This window comes from Centrocercus urophasianus, unplaced genomic scaffold, assembly GCF_019232065.1.
Source record: "Centrocercus urophasianus isolate 14NV4802_14NV808 unplaced genomic scaffold, USGS_Curo_1.0 seq_14, whole genome shotgun sequence".
Classification (NCBI taxonomy): domain Eukaryota; kingdom Metazoa; phylum Chordata; class Aves; order Galliformes; family Phasianidae; genus Centrocercus; species Centrocercus urophasianus.
In genome coordinates, this window is record NW_024884586.1 from 21,994,915 (window position 1) to 22,014,400 (window position 19,486).

At 42.9% G+C, this 19,486-nt stretch overlaps 1 protein-coding gene across 7 annotated transcripts in view; it reads right to left on the minus strand.

Annotated features, from left to right (window-relative positions):
* Positions 1 to 1,009: 1,009 nt before the first annotated feature.
* Positions 1,010 to 19,486, minus strand: part of TMEM229B (transmembrane protein 229B) — a 31,987-nt gene continuing 13,510 nt past the window's right edge. For 5 of the 7 annotated variants that reach the window (XM_042814165.1, XM_042814161.1, XM_042814164.1 and 2 more), the window contains one exon: positions 1,010 to 4,902. In XM_042814165.1, the coding sequence (XP_042670099.1) occupies positions 4,372 to 4,875 (504 nt within the window). In that variant the 5' untranslated portion in view covers positions 4,876 to 4,902 and the 3' untranslated portion in view covers positions 1,010 to 4,371. Of the gene's footprint in view, positions 4,903 to 13,822; positions 13,876 to 19,486 lie in introns of all 7 variants that reach the window. The other 2 variants (XR_006168076.1, XM_042814162.1) reach the window with 2 other exon arrangements.

Sequence of the window (19,486 nt, forward strand, 5' to 3'; positions counted from 1 at the left end):
TGCGAGCAGACACATCAGGGGTGTGTGGGAAGGCAGGCATGAGAGGTGGCCATTTGACAGCACTCCTCATGCCTCCCTAGCTCCATGAGCCTACTTGTGCATGGGTGCCAAAGCAGCTGGGTGAGGTGTCACAGTGGGAATGACTTCTGACTGAGCAGGGATGCACCAGGGAAGAATTTCCTTCTACAGGGGGAGGCGGTAGCTGCAAACACACAGGAAGGAAGGGGAAGAGAGCGGTTTCCTTGTCTGATGGTTCAGCTGCAGTTTGCAAGCAAAAAGCCTGAAGCAAAGAGAGCAGGTCCCCCTGAATTCAGGGTATAGTGCACATATTCATGGCCCAGCAAAAAAATAAAACAGAAATCTGTTTGGTTTCAGTTCACGTCTTGGTGGTGGTTCATGTTTTATTCATAGTAGTCAGAGGTCAGGTGTTCCTGTGAATGAAGAAATCCCCTTTCTTTCAGTGCTGCTTACAAAAAGTCAGTAGCAGAGCAACACTACTGGCCGCAGGAGAACTTCTGCCACCAGCTTCCTAATTCTCCAGAAGCTTGAGTCCTTCAGCCATTTTTTACCTTTTATAGTCACAGGACTAGTCAAGCAAAAGGTTGATCGGATTATTCTGCTTTAATCAGAAAATGCACTCAGACCAAAGGCATAATTATACCTGGTACATATGTACACATTTCTCTCAATTATAACGCCAAGATCAAAATGTGGTCTAGTCCTGCTTTGAACCAACTGTTTCCCTCTGGCAAGATCACTGCAATGTGCACAGACATCATCACAACAGTGCTTGAACTGCTCCGTGTGCCGAGGATGCAGAACTGTATTTTATCATGTACATGGGCACCCCTTAGGACGGACAGAGAGAGGGATAAGCAATACAAGAGAGTCAAAAGTAGAACCCTGGGGTACTTTGAGCCCAAAATCCACCACTCCCATTCCCCACCCTCCTCAAAAAGCAGCACAGGGCCCCTGTCTTCTTCCTGCTGCAGAGTTAGGACGAGGTGGATAAATCACAAGTTTTTTTTTTATTGCTGGTGAACTCAAAACAGGCAACTTTAATCTACCAAGGAAGATACACATACAAACAAATGGTTAGGCCTTGTGCGTTGTTTTTTTCTTTCTTTCCTTCACAATGTAAGTGTCTGTATCACTTCAGTCCAGCTCCTGAGCTCATGCTGAGCTGCCACCAAGACCTCAGTAACGTGCTCTGGGCACTTCTCCTGTAAGATGTTGTAAGAAGCATCACACGTATTAAAAAGAGAGATTTTGCAGAAGAGACAAAGCCACATTGCTTAGCAAGAAGTCTAGCTAACCCTGCTTTGTTAGGTACATGGTATTAAAGCAAACCCTGCAATAACGTTTGTTGTCCAGGGAATTATTTGAAATTATTTAATAATTTGTTGGGTCCTTTCCTGTTTCTGGTGTGCAAACTGCAAGAAAAGTGCACTTCTGGGTGTAAGTTACAAGTCTCTAAGGATGCAATATCTAGGTGGTATGCATCAGACATCGCTAGAAAGCAAACCAGAGTAGTGGTTACAATGGCATAGGCAATAGGGATAATAGAATAAGATGTTGTAGCTGCTGGGAGACACCTCCATAGCCTGAGCACCTAAATATTACATCACTGTGCAAGAACTGTATCATTTGGTGGAAACTTCTGCAGTCACAACACATGGCTGTGTACCAAGTTAGCTCTGTGAACTCTTCCTCCCTTAGTCCCACCTGCAGCTGGTATGGAGTCACCAAATGATGCTGCTAGCTCCTTCTAACACTTCTGAGAGTTTTGTAGCTGCTAAGGAGAAAGCAGAGATCCTAGGAATGCTTCTATGAAACTGAGGGTTTCAGATGGCGTGGAGAGATAAGAAGCAGCATCACACCACAGCCATGCTGTGCTGTGAGAGAACAGCCTGGCTCCAGGTACTGCATGACCCTGACAGAATTAGGGCCAAAGCGGGGACATCACAGAATCATAGAATGGCTTAGGTTGGAAGGGACCTCATAGAACATCTAGTTCCTACCCCCTGCCATGGGCCGGGCTGCCACCCACCATATAGGGCTGCCCAGGGCCCCTCCAGCCTGGCCCTGAACACCTCCAGGTATGGGATGAGATCCCAGCTCTTATCTATACCTTGCAGTTCTTGTTCTAATTCAGCAGAGCTCATCTCTTTTTGCCCCCCTGCACTACATGAGGTGACTGTTTTGCCTGGGTCTGTACACGCAAGACCATCAGGACTGACAAACAACATAGTGCTTCTCTGGTTTTATAATACTGGCATCACAGCAAGGAAAAAGTATATACATCTACTCAGTATTTGCTCTCTTTTAATTTAATGGTCTATAAAAAGGAAACCCTAAATACCCATCTAAACATTCAGAGTGCTTTAAGAGACACTGTGTATCCTAGGGCAGATGTGATTAACTCCTTGACACCATTGATTTGTGTCCATTGCCAGCAATGGATGTCATGTGAGAAGGGGGAAGGAGAGAAATAAAATAATTGCACACTGTGCAACACAGAAAGGATTAACACTGGCTTTCTAGGGGCAGAACCAGACAATGATTCCCTTCACAGGGCTAGAAGTGCTTCTCCCCTTGGGAGAAGATTCCCCAGGGACAACGTTCACAGCTGAGCTCTACCTCAGACAGAGGAGCAGCACAAAAATAACCTGGCTGCTTCCAGTGCAAGAGTGGAAACCCACAACCAGACAAACATGTGTGTTTCAAGCCAAATTCATCCCTGCTGCAGCTCTGCTGATTACAGTATAGGAACACTCAAAATTAATCTGTCCTATGAGACAATTACAGCAAACCTGCCTGGTAAAGCTGTCACGAGCACGATATTTCTGACAACAGGAAATTCCACTTTTGTGGCTCTGACAGCCAAGGCTTACCAAAGCACATTATTTAACCTGTGGTTGCCAGTATCAGGCACCTTTCCCGTTCTACAGCTTTTCCCGGACTCTACAAGTGTTCCCATGAGGTTAAATTTCAAACTGCCCCCATGCAAGCAGCTCCAAAATGGAGCCACAGCACTCCCTGCTCCTACCGCTCTCTATTGCTTCTCTCACACTAGAACCCAAAACCTTGCTCAAACTGTGAAGAAGAGCTCCTCAGGGAGAATTGTGTTTGTTTTTGGAAGTAATGTGTCTCCCTATAACAGACAGCATGGTATATCTCTTGCTGCCTGCAGTTATTCTCATGGGAAAGGTTTGCTGTAGTTATTTAGAATAGAATTTGGGAAAGAAGAGCAAATCCTCTTGGAACACTGAGGAGACCACTGGGCTGCCAGTGCTGATGGAGGGTGACCATCAGTGCTAGAGGACCGAATGCTGGGTACCACTTCAGCCACACAAAAATGTTGACCTTTGGTCAAATACAATGAGTTGCAGCCAGATTAAGTCATCAACATCACCAGAAACAGAGGAATCCCTGGGAAGGAAGGCAGAAGACTCTTGTGGCATGTATAGTCTCTACAAAGTTTGCATGGTTGGGATGAGAGCTGGAATCTGCAGCAGCCCTTCAGACAAGTTCTGCTTTGGGGGGACAGAGGAGATGGGAAGACTTACATATTTATTGTGCCTTTTGCCAAGATTCAGATTGCACAGATTATGGTAAAATTCACTCAGCAAAAAAGGCTTTTTCTTAAAAAAAAAAAAAAAAAAAAAAAAAAAAAAAAAAAAAAAAAAAGAAAAAAAAAAAAAAATCTATTATCAGGACTGAGATTTCAAAAAGTACAAGATTTGTATAAATTCAGCAAGATGTCCAGCACCATATTATATTGTGGTGCAAAAAAAGAACCTTGGGGGTAGGCCAGTAGGACCTCATGAGGGGAACACCATCTACCTCCCCAGCAGACTGCCAGCCTTAGGTTCTTCTCCATAGCAGACGGATTTTCCTTGTTCCTGCAGCATCTCAGGTCCCACAGGAGGTATTGGTTGCAAGCAAGCACCTGAATATTGCCTAATGGAGTAAGCCGATCACTGACTTTGCTGGCGTGTCCATGACCATCCTCCAATGATTCCATTTTTCCTTTTTGAATACTTTTCCACCTTAGTATTTTTTCCCTCCTTCTTTCTCCACACAGAAGTGTAAGCAAAAGGACTGCTTTCATCTGTAATAAGTTAAAATCAGAAATGACCTAACTAACAAGTAACTGATATTGGTCCTTGGAACCCAAAGAGTAAAATCCTTACAAAATCTATTGGTTCCATTTTTTTTTCTGGTATATCCCATGCACACCCCCATTAGAAAAATGGGGTTTATGAATCTTATCATACAGCAAGGAGCAGTACCTCGAAGCCAGAGCTAACAGCCTGTGGTAGAGGTCTGGGCTCTCTCAGATTGCTAAGGGTGGCTCCGAGTCATGGTTCAATCCGTCTTCACGTGGCCATTGGCCAAGGCAATGGGAACAGTAGGAGCCCCTGGCTCGGCAGTCTCATCAAATCTCAAGCGCAGGGTGTTCCTGATCACCAGCTGTTCCATGATGAAAGAAGCACAAAACCATGGGATGGCATATTCCAGGGTGATCAGGCCCATGAAGTCAAAATCAAACTGGGAATAGTCCCACGGGCAGGCATTGAACTGGCGTAGGATGAGGCCAGTGGTGAACTCCCAGAGATACGTCCAGAGGGTGTAAATAAAGCAGCGAACTAAAATGTGACACTTGTCTTTGAGATACAGATACATCTTCTCCACAATGAGGATGGAGGTGCCATAGATGAAGAGTGCCCACACACTGGTAACACCTGGGAACTTCCAGTTGAAGTTGACCACAAACTCCCAGGCAGCTGTGAACATGACCTCACAGAAATAGCCATGAATGGCATAGAGGTACCATCGGGAGAAAGCGGTCAGAGGTTCTGCCGCAGCCATCCTTCTGCACACACCCTGGTAGGCACTCTGAAACAAAGACAGAGAGAGGAGTCAATGAGGAATTCAAGTCTTTACCACCTACGTTGCAACATGCACAGATCAGTAACATCCACAAAGTGAAAATTCTAACAAGAAAAGTGCATTTAAAATTGTATCATTTTTACTACAGCAAATTTAAGCCCTGGGGAAAGGTGGCACCTTATCAGGCTCTGAGTCTCAGAATGCATCTGGACTACTCCGACTGAAGACTGGGATGTAGCTGTTACTGCACTCATGGTAAAGAGGGAACTGAAAATTTCAAGGACTTTGCCAGGAGTGAGGCTACTAAAGAACTTACTGGATGATCATCAGCAGAAAAATACAGGCTTCTCAGAAGGAGCTCACATCATCTTTTTGCTCTCTTCAAGAAACAGTACTGTCCTTTGCTTTTATTTCTGTCTCTAAAATGAAGACTAGCTGAGCACAGCATTGAAAATCTGAGCCTTTTTAATCTGTCTCCTACAGTCTCCATACCCAGAAAGTTTACTGCAGAGAAAGACTGAGATTTGATGGGAGCTACAGAAAGGAAATCAGAAGAGAAAGTCTCAGAGGTTTTACACTTCCCCATATACACCTTGCATCCATTCAGCTGAACTGTTATCTCTTCTTAATTCTTTCAGTTAGAGAATTTTGGCATCATACCTAGGATTTAAAGAATCATCTCTTATGCTATCGAACTGTCCAGTACCAAGTCAAAAAAAGACAAGAGAGCCATTGAAATCCATACAGATTTTGCTTCAGGACAGCAAAGCACAAAGAAAGAGAATAAAAAGAACAGCTGAGCATAGAGAGAGGTGGTTAGTCATGATAAATAGGAAATGAGAACAAACTCTATTTGTCTCTACAGGAGGAAACTTGGTGAAGTGATTTGTGAGAGGGCATAATTTGCTTATCGCTGAGCAGTTTAAACACAGTTGATTTTCATGCTTCTTTGTAGAGATTCACAAGGTCCTAAGCATTGCTTTACCACACTATATTCACTGGCAGAAGCTAATTAGATACAGTTTTATTGAAGGGAGACCTATGCTCTAGGGTGAATGTGACATCTTCTGGATTTTAAAAAACTTTTTATTCCAGGCTGAGTTTCTTGACTTCATCAGGCATTATTTAATTCACTTGCTCTGCACTTGTCAACCCCATGGTACAGTGTGCTAAGTAAGGACTACACTATGTCCTGTGTGCAATTCCAAGTGGATTGTTCCTGCCCTGCTTTGTAATCACTGCCTCTCTGGACAAAATATTAACATGCAGTGTGACTAAAACTGCCAGGAAATCATCAGGAAAATGGAAGTGGAATAATGAAAATGGAGAGCACAAAAGACAATATTCACTGAAAAAGTACCTATGGGAGGAGAGATGAACTGTGGTATGCTTCTTAGCAATGAAAACCAATGGGGAATATTGAAAGTGGAAAGGACAGAACTGTATCCATGAATTCACTCCTGTCTTACGTAATCACCTATAAACAACCATAGACTTGTCAGCTCACATGATGTGAATGAACAAAGACTCTTTTCCTAACAGCACAATCTGTTTCACACATGGTACTGAACTATCATCAAATGCTACACATTTTGGGTCAACAGCACATTTTGAACTAGTGGGTGAAAGACTCTGCTAAGTATCAATTCCTGATACTGAAATTTTTGGCTAATAGCTGAACTGAAAGCAGGTCTGAGACAACCTCTACAGTACAAATGATCCCATTTATAACCACCACTGATGTATTATGAATCTCGAGCCTTTCATTGTAACTGCAAGAAGTAAAGCATCAAAGTGCTGACACTGTCTCAGCATTTCCCTTCAACTGTCAAGTGCCAAGTCAGCACAAGCTTGATGGGAACTTCCTGCTCTTGATGTCCTTGAAGAACAATCCTCACAGACGGCCTATTGATGAAAAGCACCTGTAGACAGGGCAGTTGCTGAACTGGGGAAGCCCAGATGTAATCTGGTTCCACTGCGCTAGGCAATAAGTCCTTCAGTCAATGCAGCTTCTCCTGTACAACATTCAATTCAAGGTGACACCAAAGTATACATTAAAAAATATAACAGAACGGGCAATGCCAAGAGTGTATACAAGAAGCTACATCCTTGCACAAGTTGCATATTGTACAGCGTCATGATGACAAGTTGCTTGAGCAATTACAAAGTAATTGACAATGCAGCCATTCCCAAGTATCTTGTCTCTCAGCCGTACCAAAGTGGCTCATGCTTGGCAGATAGTACAGAGAAAGACAGTCTTAAAAGGGAAATGAGGGAAAATGGTGCTGTCTTATTGGATAGCAGTTAATGCCCAAGGACCATGTTCAAAATAATTGCAGGCTGTTAGTGGCACAAGCATCCAGACAGAGGGCCAAGACTGTAACTGATGCACATGAAAAGCTTGAAATAGATAATTGATCTTGGTGATACAAGACTTTTAATGGAGTGACAGTAATACAGATTAAAAAACTCTGAGTATACGATAGTTGTTCAGTCCCCTGAGAAAAACAAATGGCATTCATCAGCGAGGTAGCTCTGGTGGAATGAGCAGCAGCTTCCAGAAAACAAGAAACACAGTTGCCATCTGTGCAATTGTCTCAGCAGAGCAAGTCATGGAGACTGCACACTGACAGCAGCTGGAGATGATGGAAGTATCTTCCACCAGAAAAGTATATTTCAAGCAGCTAGAGAAATGGTTCACTCAAAATACAATGTCATTATTAAGACAGAGCAAAAACATTTCAGAAGCACTGTTTTTCTCAAGTAGGACCTTCTTTTCCAACTTGATGATAGAATTACAAGAAAAATGGGAGACCTATGGAAACCACACCCAGGCCTTAGAGGAACGTGCTGCCTGTGCAGGTAACACAGAGGACAAGAGCTCCTCTGCCTACAACAAGGAAGGACAGGTCGAACAGGGGAAGACTGTGAAGGGCTGTGATTCTTTACAGAGACCTGGTTCAGAAGAATTAGGGCAGAATTCTGGTTTAGGGCTGTAAGAAAACAGTACTGTAACAGCAATAAGATCATATTTCCACACTTCAGTATATCAACTCCAAATGGGATATCCATCATTGCTTAGGGTGAGCAAGATGCAGTCAAACCTGCTGCATGAGGCCACATAAGCAGAAAGGATGTAAATATCAGTGCAAGATCCTTTGTGCAAGAGGAAGACTTTCATCCTCCCTTCCAGTTGTCCTTTTTTTTCCCCCTTTTTCCAAATGAGGCAACTGTGAGTAAATAACTCTGAAACAGTGGCACCTGCCACTCCCTTATTATAAACCCTTCCGTTTATGACATGCTCCTTCTTACCCAAGTAGTATTTACATAAAAGTAACTGTTCTTAATGAGTTTATCGATGATTTTCACTGGGACATCTTTGAAGATACTTTGCTTCTCATTAAGGCTGGGAGAATAAAATAAAGCCTTTTTGCTTTAACAAAGAGTAGGTCAATGAGGACAGGTTGATGAAAAGCAACACACGCTTTAGAGGCAATACCTTTTTAAATGCGTATCTCTTACTCTTTCTTCTTTCCCTCTGAGTAAGCTCCAAATCAGAATGCTTGTGCAACCAGGGACACCATTAACGTGCTGCAACTGTATCTATCTTCAGTGTTTTTGTATAAATCTCACACAGATCATTAGAAGTAAAGATTTACAGAACACTAGCGCTGGATTTGGCCCCAAGACATTAGTTCATTAGTGTTTAAAGATTTATGCAGCAAAGTCTCAGCAGTACTTATGCATTGAAGTCATAAGTCTGAGGAGATAGCCATCCTCCAGGTAACTGAGAGCCTCAATTAACTGCATCTCAGAAAATTGAATTTTAGCTCTTCTAAAGTGTGGAACAGTTCCAGCAAATCGATTAATCAAGCCTCCTAATGAGTGCTAGAAGAGAGCCACAGACATATGTGTCTTGACAGATTTGATGGCCCTTCCTTACTCTTAGCACTTTCAGGATGGATCTGGAGCTCTGGGATTTTGGTTACTTCTGAATATATTGATTTGTTTTTGTTCCTTCTCTCTGGACTCCACTCCATTGGGATGTATGTTGTCTCCATTCTTCTGAGGTCTACTATATTGCAAGGAAGAAAGACAATTTTCTGCTTTTTCCCCTCATTTTTTGTTTCTAGCTCCTTCTCCTTACAAGGTACATCATCTTCTGGGTCCTTCACCCTGTACATTCTTATACTTGCTGGCAGCCTCTGACCCTGCCTATCTTTCAAATCTGTTCCGAAGAGAACTGGGATTCAGTAAAAAGGAATGACGACAAAAGAAGATTAAATGAATCCAATTACCAGACTAAGCTAAAGGGGTGGAGAAGTGTAGCTGTTACCAGTAATGCCTATGTGGGATGCCCAGAAGGCACCATTTCATAATAAGGAGAAAGATGGGGGTTTCTTTGGAGGGAGCTTTTCAAGGAACAAATAGAAAACAAGAAGGCATTACTAGTTTAAAGATTTTTCTGACAAATGTGATCTCTTAAAAAAAAAAGCTCAGGAAGATGAGACTTGCCATGCCCTGCACCATGCATTGCCTCATGTTACCGGAATGGACCTTTGCCCACAGCAACCACCCTAACCTGAGAGCAAGCTAAGGCAGCAGCTCTTCACTTCCAGTGACCAAATGGAATGCTTCTTATGTTCCAGACAAAAAGCTCCTTTAGAGTCAAGCAAGTAGCATGCTCACAAGGCAAATTTGTGAAAAATGGCTGAGATCACACTCAACATGTAGAATTATTATCATTGAGTCTGTCCAAATCTTTTCAGGCAAAAATCAAGTCCCTGTCTAGCTAGTTGCTAGAACACCGCCTCACCTGCCTCACTCCCATGTGAAAAAGCTGCCCTGAGTCCTCAGGACATGCACTGGCACTAGAGGAAAGTGTCCACCAAAGCCCCAGCATAGAGAATACTTGGAAGCCAGGGCACAGCTGTAGGAGTAGACAGAGCATCTATCAGCCTGCAGAGGTTTTTCAGTCTTAACAGTAGCATAAATTTACTTTATTCTCTGCGGTGAGGGCAGAACTGAGTTCCAGAAGTGATTTTTCCAAAGCTGCTGCAAGTTTATAGTCCGTAACTTCAGGACTGAGCATTGGTAGCTCTTTGTGGGCAGCTGTCAGCTCACTGCTTGCGGCCACGGACATGCACTTCTAACGGTGTGCTCACGCACAGTAGCAATCAAAATTCACGGCTGTTTTTGAAAGCTTGGGCTTAACATGTTGCATTAGCTGACTGAAGCAAATCTGACATTCAGAGAACATAATGCACATCATGGCTTACAAGGAAAAGCAACCAAAACAGAGTGATGAGTGGAGAGAGAATTTATCCTGAAAACATGCTGAGAATTTACAAGCCACAGCCAATATCATTTCCTCTGCCACTAAAGAGACAGCAAACACAAGGGAGAAAAAACATTAAGATCAAGGCATATTGCCTAACTTACATGATTTCTTAAGGAAATCTAAGGCAGCTCTTCTTTTGCAGTTTTCTTTTTCTTCTTAGTAAATGCCCTCTCGTCTTCTTTCCAAAGCAAAATGAAAAGCATACACACCAGTCTACTCCTGATAAACAACCTCACAATAATAAATTGATTTAGACAACTCTGAGATCAATACCAGTCCTAACAAACAAGCACTTAGCCCAGCTCTTCAGAACAATTTTCACTTACAAGCCAGAATCAGTATGCAGTGGAAGAAAGCCAGGTTTGGCAATTAGAACATCAAGAAATTCAAACTCACTTCGCATCGAAAATGAAGCTTGGCAGAAAAGAATCTTGTGATCAAGGCACTGAAGTAAAAGTATGTAAAATCCTTGCCTGCTAATACCGTGAGATAATCCAAGTCCCCTAAAACCATGAAGAAAAACTGCGTGTGTAAAAAGACCAAAAAAAACACCAAACATTAGAACTATCGGCAGATCCGAGGCAGTGTCTCCTGGTTTGCTGCAGAAGAAACTAAATGCAGCATTTCAGAAGTCTGGTACTTCTTTTACTGCAGAAGAAGAGAGCAGCCTCAAAAAATTCTTGCTACATACACAGCTGCAAAAAACTTTTTCCTTCTCCTTGCATTTCTCTTCTCCAGCACACAAACCTTTATAAATCCCTACTATTCAAGTGATGGTAGTGGGTAACTGGGCAGTGCAAGCACCCACAGCAAGCAGCTGTGGCCACTCCTCACCTGAGAGGAACAGCATCTGCAGCAAACCATGAAGACATGCAGCTTCTGGGCTTATGCTGAGATAGATTCAAGCCTCACAGGCAGAAAGTGCTGCATGGAGATGGATGAAATAAAAGAGAGAACACTTTCAAGCACCTGCAGAAATGGGACCTTAGACGGCCATCAAAAGGGGAAAGAGAGAAGAAAACTTCTTGAAGTCTGTTGATGGCAATTCTACATTTTTTTTCCTTCTTAACTGTTCCTCCTTTAATATTCTGCGAATACGTATTTTTCTTATTTACTTACACACTTTTCCTAATATCAAACTACCACTGAAATGTGAAGTAATGAGAACCTCAAAGTGCTCTCTGCTTTTGCCACGCTGCAAAGCCTGAGATTTCGTGCTAACAGCCTTGCAGGAGGAAGCTTCACAGATTTCACATTGCTAAATTGTTCTCTTTTAAGGAAGAAATCTTAGTGGAGCCCCCAAGATGGTGGCTGTCTCATCTTCATCTCAAGTTCATGCAGATCCTGAGAGGCAGCAAATGATCTGGGAAGGATGGGCAGAAGAGGCTAAGTCTCAGAGTCCTACTGACCAACGTGTCAAACAAAATCCTCAGGTAGGCACTCCTGCCTACAGCTGGGGAAGGCAGCTCCTCTGAAACATCTTCCATTTTACCTTAGGGGTGAATCATGCCATAACTGGCTTGCACAAAAATCAGCAGTTGAAATACATTGTACGAGCAAATAAATTAGTGAATTTTAGCCTCTACTGTTCAGGTTTAGCTTAATTCAGAAAAAGCTGCAAGCATCCTGTAAGTGCTATCACTGAGGATATTTGTCTTCAGAGACTACTCAAATTTTTCTGTCCTTAATAAGAAATTAAAGAAAAAAAAACCAAAACAAAGTCTTAGGTTCTAGGCCAAATTCCTACACAGCAAACATATCCCCCTGCTGCATTGGGTAGTTGCCATTTACATCTTTGCAAAAAGAACGCTTACATTTTCAGCGCTGTTATTTCCTCAAAGTATCAGGAAGCTTATTATCTTCAGGTTGGATATCAGGAAAAATTTCTTCTGAGAAAGAGTGGTTGGGCACTGGCACAGGCTGCCCAGGGAGGTGGTGGAGACACCATCCCTGGAGATGTTCAAGAACCAAGTGGACATGGCACTGAGGAACGTGGTTAATGGGTATGGTGGGGGTGGGATGATGGTTGGACTAGATGATCTCAGTGGCCTTTTCCAAACTTAACGATTCTATGATTCTGTTCAGTCTGGGTTACAACTACATTCATACCATCTTCACTTTTTATGCACTCTTGCCACTTTTTTCTTTTGTAACAATGAAGAAACAGATCTGTCACAAACCTCAAATTCACAGGTTCGTATTTCTTCTCAGATCAAAGTCACCCATCTGATTTGTGCCTCAAGAAGGTGGCACTTTCCCACTGGAAAACCTAACTGAAATCATCAACCTTCCAAGAAGTGGTTGGCCAAGCACTCACAGCCTTTTTCAAATAGAAGAGTAACTAAACATTTGTGCTTCATGTGGAACTGGGCATCTGCTTCTTCCTGCTATTCAGAGAAACCTGTTACCTCTTTAGTCATCAGTTTCTTAACTCAGCATTGGCCCTCAAGCTTTTACTGTCTCACCCTACATCTATCTCCTTTTCAAGTCACTCACCTCATGAAAGCACAGTCCCAGAAATGTTTCCCAGTACCGTTCTTCCAGGCAGAAAAGTGTGCTCCCAGCTGCAGTTTCACAAACTCCAGCTTGTGAGCCAGGGAGCTGGGTCAGAAGGATGCCCTGCCTCTCTTCTGTCTGCAGCTGACCTCACCTTGGTTCCTTTCCAGTTTTTTTTGAGCTTCATGCTGCCTCACTCCCAAATCACAGACCTGAACTGTTCTCTCACGCTCTAATTGGGACTGAACCACAGATATCTTGATTTGTTTTAATTAAAGCAAATCAACCCACTATGCTTACACAATTTTTAAATCTACCTACAGATGTACAGATATATAAAAATGCTAGATTCAGGATTCCTGCCTGCAGTTTGCCAACCACATATTACAGCTCGGCAGGGAATGCCCAGTTCCATCCTTTAGGGAGGATCCCATATGAAAGCAGGTACATTTAATGCTAGATCTACGTCTTTCTTTCAAATTTCCTTTTTTGACTGCAGCATGCCCAGATGACTGTGCTTTATTGAACGGTATTCCTGATAAAACCTGTGAATGGATTCATCACTCTGATGCAGTATAGCATTTCAAAAAATGGCCTATATTTATTAGTCAGCATCAGTATCGGCCTTTAGGCTTCTTGAAATAAGACACAAGACGTGTTGATAAGGATGTGCACAGGGATGCTTTGAACACTGCCGTATGACAAGTCCAGGAATTAATCATTCATAGATTTCATTATCTGGGTGGCCCAAATCATAAAATAATGCAATACCTCTGCTTTGAAGATCTGGCCATTTGTGGCTGCGATATGTGCTGAAAGCCTACTCGTATTCGTCCCTTATCCTGGATCTGATGTACACATTTAGTCTTCAGAAGAATTCAAAACCATGTCTAGTGAATAGTACCTAACAAACATTTTCTTTGGAACTACTTGAAAACTACTTGTGTCATGTAAATACCACTTACTTGATAAACATCTGAGAAAGGAATTAAGCCTCCACCTTAGTAAGCCTCCACCTTACAACAGAAAATCCTTAAGAACTACTAACTCTAATCCTAAACTCAGCAAGGAGGTCAAAATAATACTCACCTCTTCACTCCTATTGGTTGCCAATTCACACAGAAAATATCTTCCTCTCTCAGCTGGAGAAAGATGGCACAGACACAAAAGGTCAACACACAAAGACAAAGGGAGATTTGGATTTGAGTTCATACACACAGCTGTCACAATAAAAGGCAGAACAATTTTCTTGCTTGAAACTGCTACCATATTTGTGTTGTCTCCTTTAAGACCCAAGAGTTAAAGCATAGAAAGGGAGGGAAAGCTGGTGAGAAGTTGTGGATGCCTCATCCCTGGAAATGTTCAAGACCAGGTTGGATGGGGCCCTGGGCAACCTGATCTAGTGCCCAATCTAGTGGTTGGCAACCCTGCCCAGATGGGAGAGGTTGGAAATAGATGATCTTTAAGGTCTCCTCCAACATAAGCCATTCAGTGATTTGGTGAAATAATGTGGGAAAAAACTTCATGAGAATTTTGCCTTGAGAACAAAATCTGGCTCAAAAAAAGATAGTTGGAAAGACTCAGGATAATTTGTAGAATTGAAGGAAATGAGGAAGAGTGCACACACAGAAGTAAATTTTCAAGTGTATTAAAGCAGAATCCTTGCAGGGGCCAGATTTTGGGAAAACAAATCACTTGTTTCATAACCACTAACCTCACCTACACAGATAATAATGAAGATCCACAGCTCTTCACAGCTGCTGCAGTGATGAGATAAAATCTGCATACATGTTCTACCCTACTTCTGACTATCAACCTTAAGTCAACAGCCTCTAGAACAGTTTTCCTTGATTTAGACACTGTTTCAGAAAACTAAGTTCTGCTCTGCTCTGCAGGCAGGAGATTGTTTGTGCTTCTCTAGTTCAGCATTCCCTTCTGTCTGAAGAAGCTGCTGTATGCAGGAAGAACAGAAAATGACTAAGTATAGCCAGACTGTGTGCACTGACCTGTTTTGGCCTTATGAAACAGAGAAGTCAATTGTTTAAATCCCATCTCCACCAACCTGGTGCTGCAGTGGGGCATGGCTATCATTTGTCTAATGCCCAGCAGAAAGATCAGCAGCAGGAGGGGGCTTTTGTTGTCATAATCTCCTGCAGCCTCCGCCCGGGGCTAGCAGCACACATCACAACTGAAATTGCCAAATGCCAGATCCTGCCTTGCATCTGCCTGTCCCAGATGCCAACATTGAGGATGAAATGAAAGAAAGGAGAGAAAAAACACCTTTCTAGAATAGAATTTTGTTAAGACAGATGAACTCCTTGCTTCCCAGCTCGTATCAGAATAATTCAACCCCCGCCCCCCCCCCCCCCCCCTGGTATTTCCATCACAGGATACAACCAGGTATCAGTAAACTCAAGTAACAAAGGCCTGTACAAACACACAAACAGTATGTACCTAAAACAACATGTCAAACCACATCATCTTTCTTAATTCCCTGTTGCTGCAGGAAGACCAAGATTTAAAAACTAGAATCCTATTTATTTTGCTATTTGGGCTTCAAAAATAAGATGTTCCAAGACACAAAGCTCTTATGTTTTCTTATATTTCAAATGATTGACAAAGATTTTTCATAATCCAGCCACAGGCACTAATTAGCCAGGAACCTTGGCCATGTCAAAAGAGAGACCAGACACCAGTTGACTCTGTATTCATTTACTTGCCTCTCATATTGATGTATAACAGATAAAGCTCACATTCTCAGTCTCAGAATTTCTGAACAGTCCAGTCACTACCTTTCACTAACACCAAACTACACTCACAAAAACACTTTGATGGGCATACAGGGCCCTCCAGAACACACAGGGACATGACTATGGAGGAGCAATTGGCAGTCAATGTCTGCCTGGTTTCAGCTCTGCAATGCACGTGGCTTGTCTTCACTGCTGGGTTGCACAGGCAAGATGCTTGATGCTTGTGCCAGAGAAGACAAGACCCACCGCAGACCCAGACATATTTTCAGCAACTTTTTGATGTTATTACTTTGATCAGATCAGAGACAGAAACCTGACACAACTAATAGCTCCAAGCCCAAACACAGCCGAGTACCCAAATCTTACTGTTCACCCCTGCTCTAGCACCCCACCAGCATCAGCTGCTGTCAAACATATTACCACTCCTTAGGAAACCCTATGGCACTTAATCTTTGAAGGAAAAGGAGTTCTGAGTAGAAAATACCTCACCCAGTTCCCAAGAGTAGAATTCTGAAAGTTTCACAAAGCCTAGTGACCAAATCCTGTGATGTACAAGGACACTGTCAGCTGCAAGATGAGAAAAGATGCTCCCTACCAGGCTGCACTCCACAGAGACATTTACATTCCACTCGTATGTGCAAGAGGAAGTGGTCAGATCACTGCTTCCACCCACAGAGTTCAATTCTTTCTTAATACCTCCCATAACCAGTTTCTCACAATGACCAAGCTGTCCCTTAATTTCTGTGACATTGCCAGAGGAAGCCTACTGTGCTCTGCACCTGGTAAAAAGGATTCAGTTTCCCCCTGGGGGGAACACCCAGAAAAGAAAAACACCATGGCCACACCACAGTGCAGCAGGAGGGCAAAATGGAGGCAAACTGCCCCTCCGGAGCCCATGGTGTGGTCCCTACCTTGTCACTGAACAGCAATTCTCCTGACTTCGTTTTATCCTGCTGTAACCTAATGCTTCATCCAGCTACTGTGTAATTGTCCCTTTGTGTTCAGACAGAATGGCCTTGGCCAGAGGTGACAGAAGCATCCTGCCCAAGTGGCAACCCATCACTGGCTCCAGAGCAGAACAGGGCTTTTCCAGAGCCAGGCTATTTTCTGTTTGGGACTTTCTGTTCAGCTCTTTGTTTGGAGTGCCCCTAACACCTGGCTTATGTTTTCAGCTTTTATTTTGCAATTTCCTGAAGATAAAAGATAAAGACATATTCTAAAAAAAAACCAAAAAAAAAAAACCAACCCACATGTTATTTAGGAGACACAGCTGTTAGTTTAGCAGTGAGGAATTGACCTCTCCTTTGTGCAGGCACAGAGCTCTTGTTAATATTAACTGAAAAGAACCTTTAATAGGGGCGCCTGTTCCTTGAGATTCAGGCTGCAGTCACCTGCTTTACACCATTACTACAGCAGAACACGATTCTGGCAAATTATTTGAATGGCAGTTTTACTAGCTTTTGAATTTCATATAAACTTTCTCACCACATACAGACCAGGATGGACTCAAAAACTTCAGACACTCCCAGGTACCTTGGCTACAAGCTTTGTCTCTGCAGCCTCTCGCTAGCAGTCAAACCAAGCTGTGATGGCAGCCACAAGTGGACATACTGGAAACGAAAGTGGAGCCTGCACATTGGTATCACCAGGGTACTATTCCTGCACCTTCCCAATACCTCCCTACAGGCACTTGAAGCTTGTAGAATCATCACTTATTTACCCCAGTTTACCCAAGATTAAGTGGGATAATTTCAGGTCTTATCAAACACAAAGATATTTTTCTTTACCTTATTTTCCTTGGGGCAACAATAGGTACCTCATGCCTCTGGGCAAAGGGACAGCTCTCCTCTGCGTGTCAGGAATGATCTTGTGATAAGAGTAATACAGAATTCTTCAATGCAATCCTACTCACATCAGCCACCAAAAACATAAGAAAGAAAAAAAACCTCTCCAAAACAAACAAAAAGCATACCTAAATTCCTTTAGAATCATCTTTAACATGTGTTCAACAAACAGAGCATCAGATGATCCACAGCAAATGGAACCAGAGCAGCAGCATATGTTGTCTCTGCTTATGTAAAATGCTTAAGAGCTGTCATTTCAATCACACATCTGCTGTTGGCAGCCCTGGAGGCACACACACTGGTCACCCTGTCCGTTCCTCTCAGGAGGCACTTATACCAAGCAGTGTGCAAGGGCTTCTATGTCAATCAGCAGGTATTTGAGCATACACTATTGGTAGGATGAATAAGAATTTAAGTTCTTATGACCTACCGTAGCTAAATCAGACTGAATGTACTTCCATTATATGACCAGTCTCAATCCATACAACAGAAGACCTGTCACACTGCACTCATGACAACTCATGCTAGTGCCATGACTTTGCATGGCAGCATCTAGCGAAACCAAGGTGTTTAGAATGGCTACTGAGGTACTTTTCAAGTGTGCTCCTTGTGCTTAAACCTGTCCTAACTTAGAACCTATCCTGCACCTAACCAGATTGCTTCACTCTATTTTCTTTGTTTCTCAGAGTTCCCATAGCTGTAACAATATACAAAGTTAACTTACACTTTGCATATGTAAAAGCAACTTTTAAACAAGTGCATGTGTAACATAGAACAGAGTACATCTGTACCTGAAAACACTCTAGAATTGAAGGGTGACTTCTAAAACCTTATGTTAGTAACAGTTTTCTGAGCTATTTAGGCCTTAGGTCACTCCCACTCATCTGAATTTAGACACTGACAGCACATTATAATGTACAAAGTTCTACAATGCAGCCACAACACCAGCAGAACCCCCCTTCATTCTGTGACAGGCTCTGCGATGATCAGCACACAGGCACAGGGAGCTCCTGCTGCTGCCTGGACGTGTCCCCTTTTAACAGAGTACTGCTCCCCTCCTGACAGAGCTATAGCACACAAAGGACTCCAGGAGTCTGACTGAGAGCATAGGAGAAATCAAGTGGCAGAGGTGTTAGAAGGCTGGGATGAAGCCTCAGGAATTGGACTACACATCAGAGAATGCTGCAGAGATGTGATGCGGCATGAAGGCTCAGCACTTACAGATCAGGAGATACTGGAGATCTACCCAACGTCTCTCATTCTGGAGGTACACCTAAATCTGCAATACCATAGCTCTTCCAGATTAATTCTAAAAGCCATTGAGATTTCTTCAATGAAGGGTGGGGAAAGAAAAAAAATTAGATGAGTAGCACCCAGGTCTCAAATGGAGAAGTAAAATGATATTCCTAAGTCAGAGCCAAAGTGAACACATGGATTGGGTATCTTAAAGCTGTGCTGCCTCACAAAACAATGTGCAAACTGGTGCAAAACCAAAGATGCAGTGGCCACAAGAGCGATGTGAGGGGCTAAATAGTACTGCACAGTAACAAAGGACTCATGAAACCTCCGTTTTGCTGAGGTTCACAGCACTCTGAGATACAGCTGTGGATTTAATCACCCCACCTTGCTATGCCTCTGACTGCCACAAGAACTGCATTTAGTTACAGATAGGTTGGGCAGGTTGCACAATTGGTTACTGATACTGCCAAAAACCATCCAGCACCAGTGGAACACAGAGAGCAACTGCAATCAGCCACTTGCAGCAGTACTAGATCCAGATAGAGTCAGAAAGGCTGCAGGACTGGAAGGCTCCAGCATCACCCTTGTCTACTCAGTCATCTGTGTCACATGGATGCTGGAGTTCACCAAGGCATTTTTTTATTCCAGGGTGCCCGGAGGTGCATCTCTGAGTGGATTCACATATTCATATTTAACAGCATGTTCAATAAGCTTCTTCTCTTCTGTACAGCACTTAAGAGTGAATAATTAAAGGAAATATTACTGTAGTAGAGCTTCTCATTAGCAACCTAATTAGCTTTCTGAAAATAATTAACATTCCTTTCTATAAAGAGAACAGATGACCCATTACATCCATTAGACAAGCAAAACAAATGCCCTAGGTAAGGGACTTTTTTTCAGAGGAAGAGCATGGGAAGCAT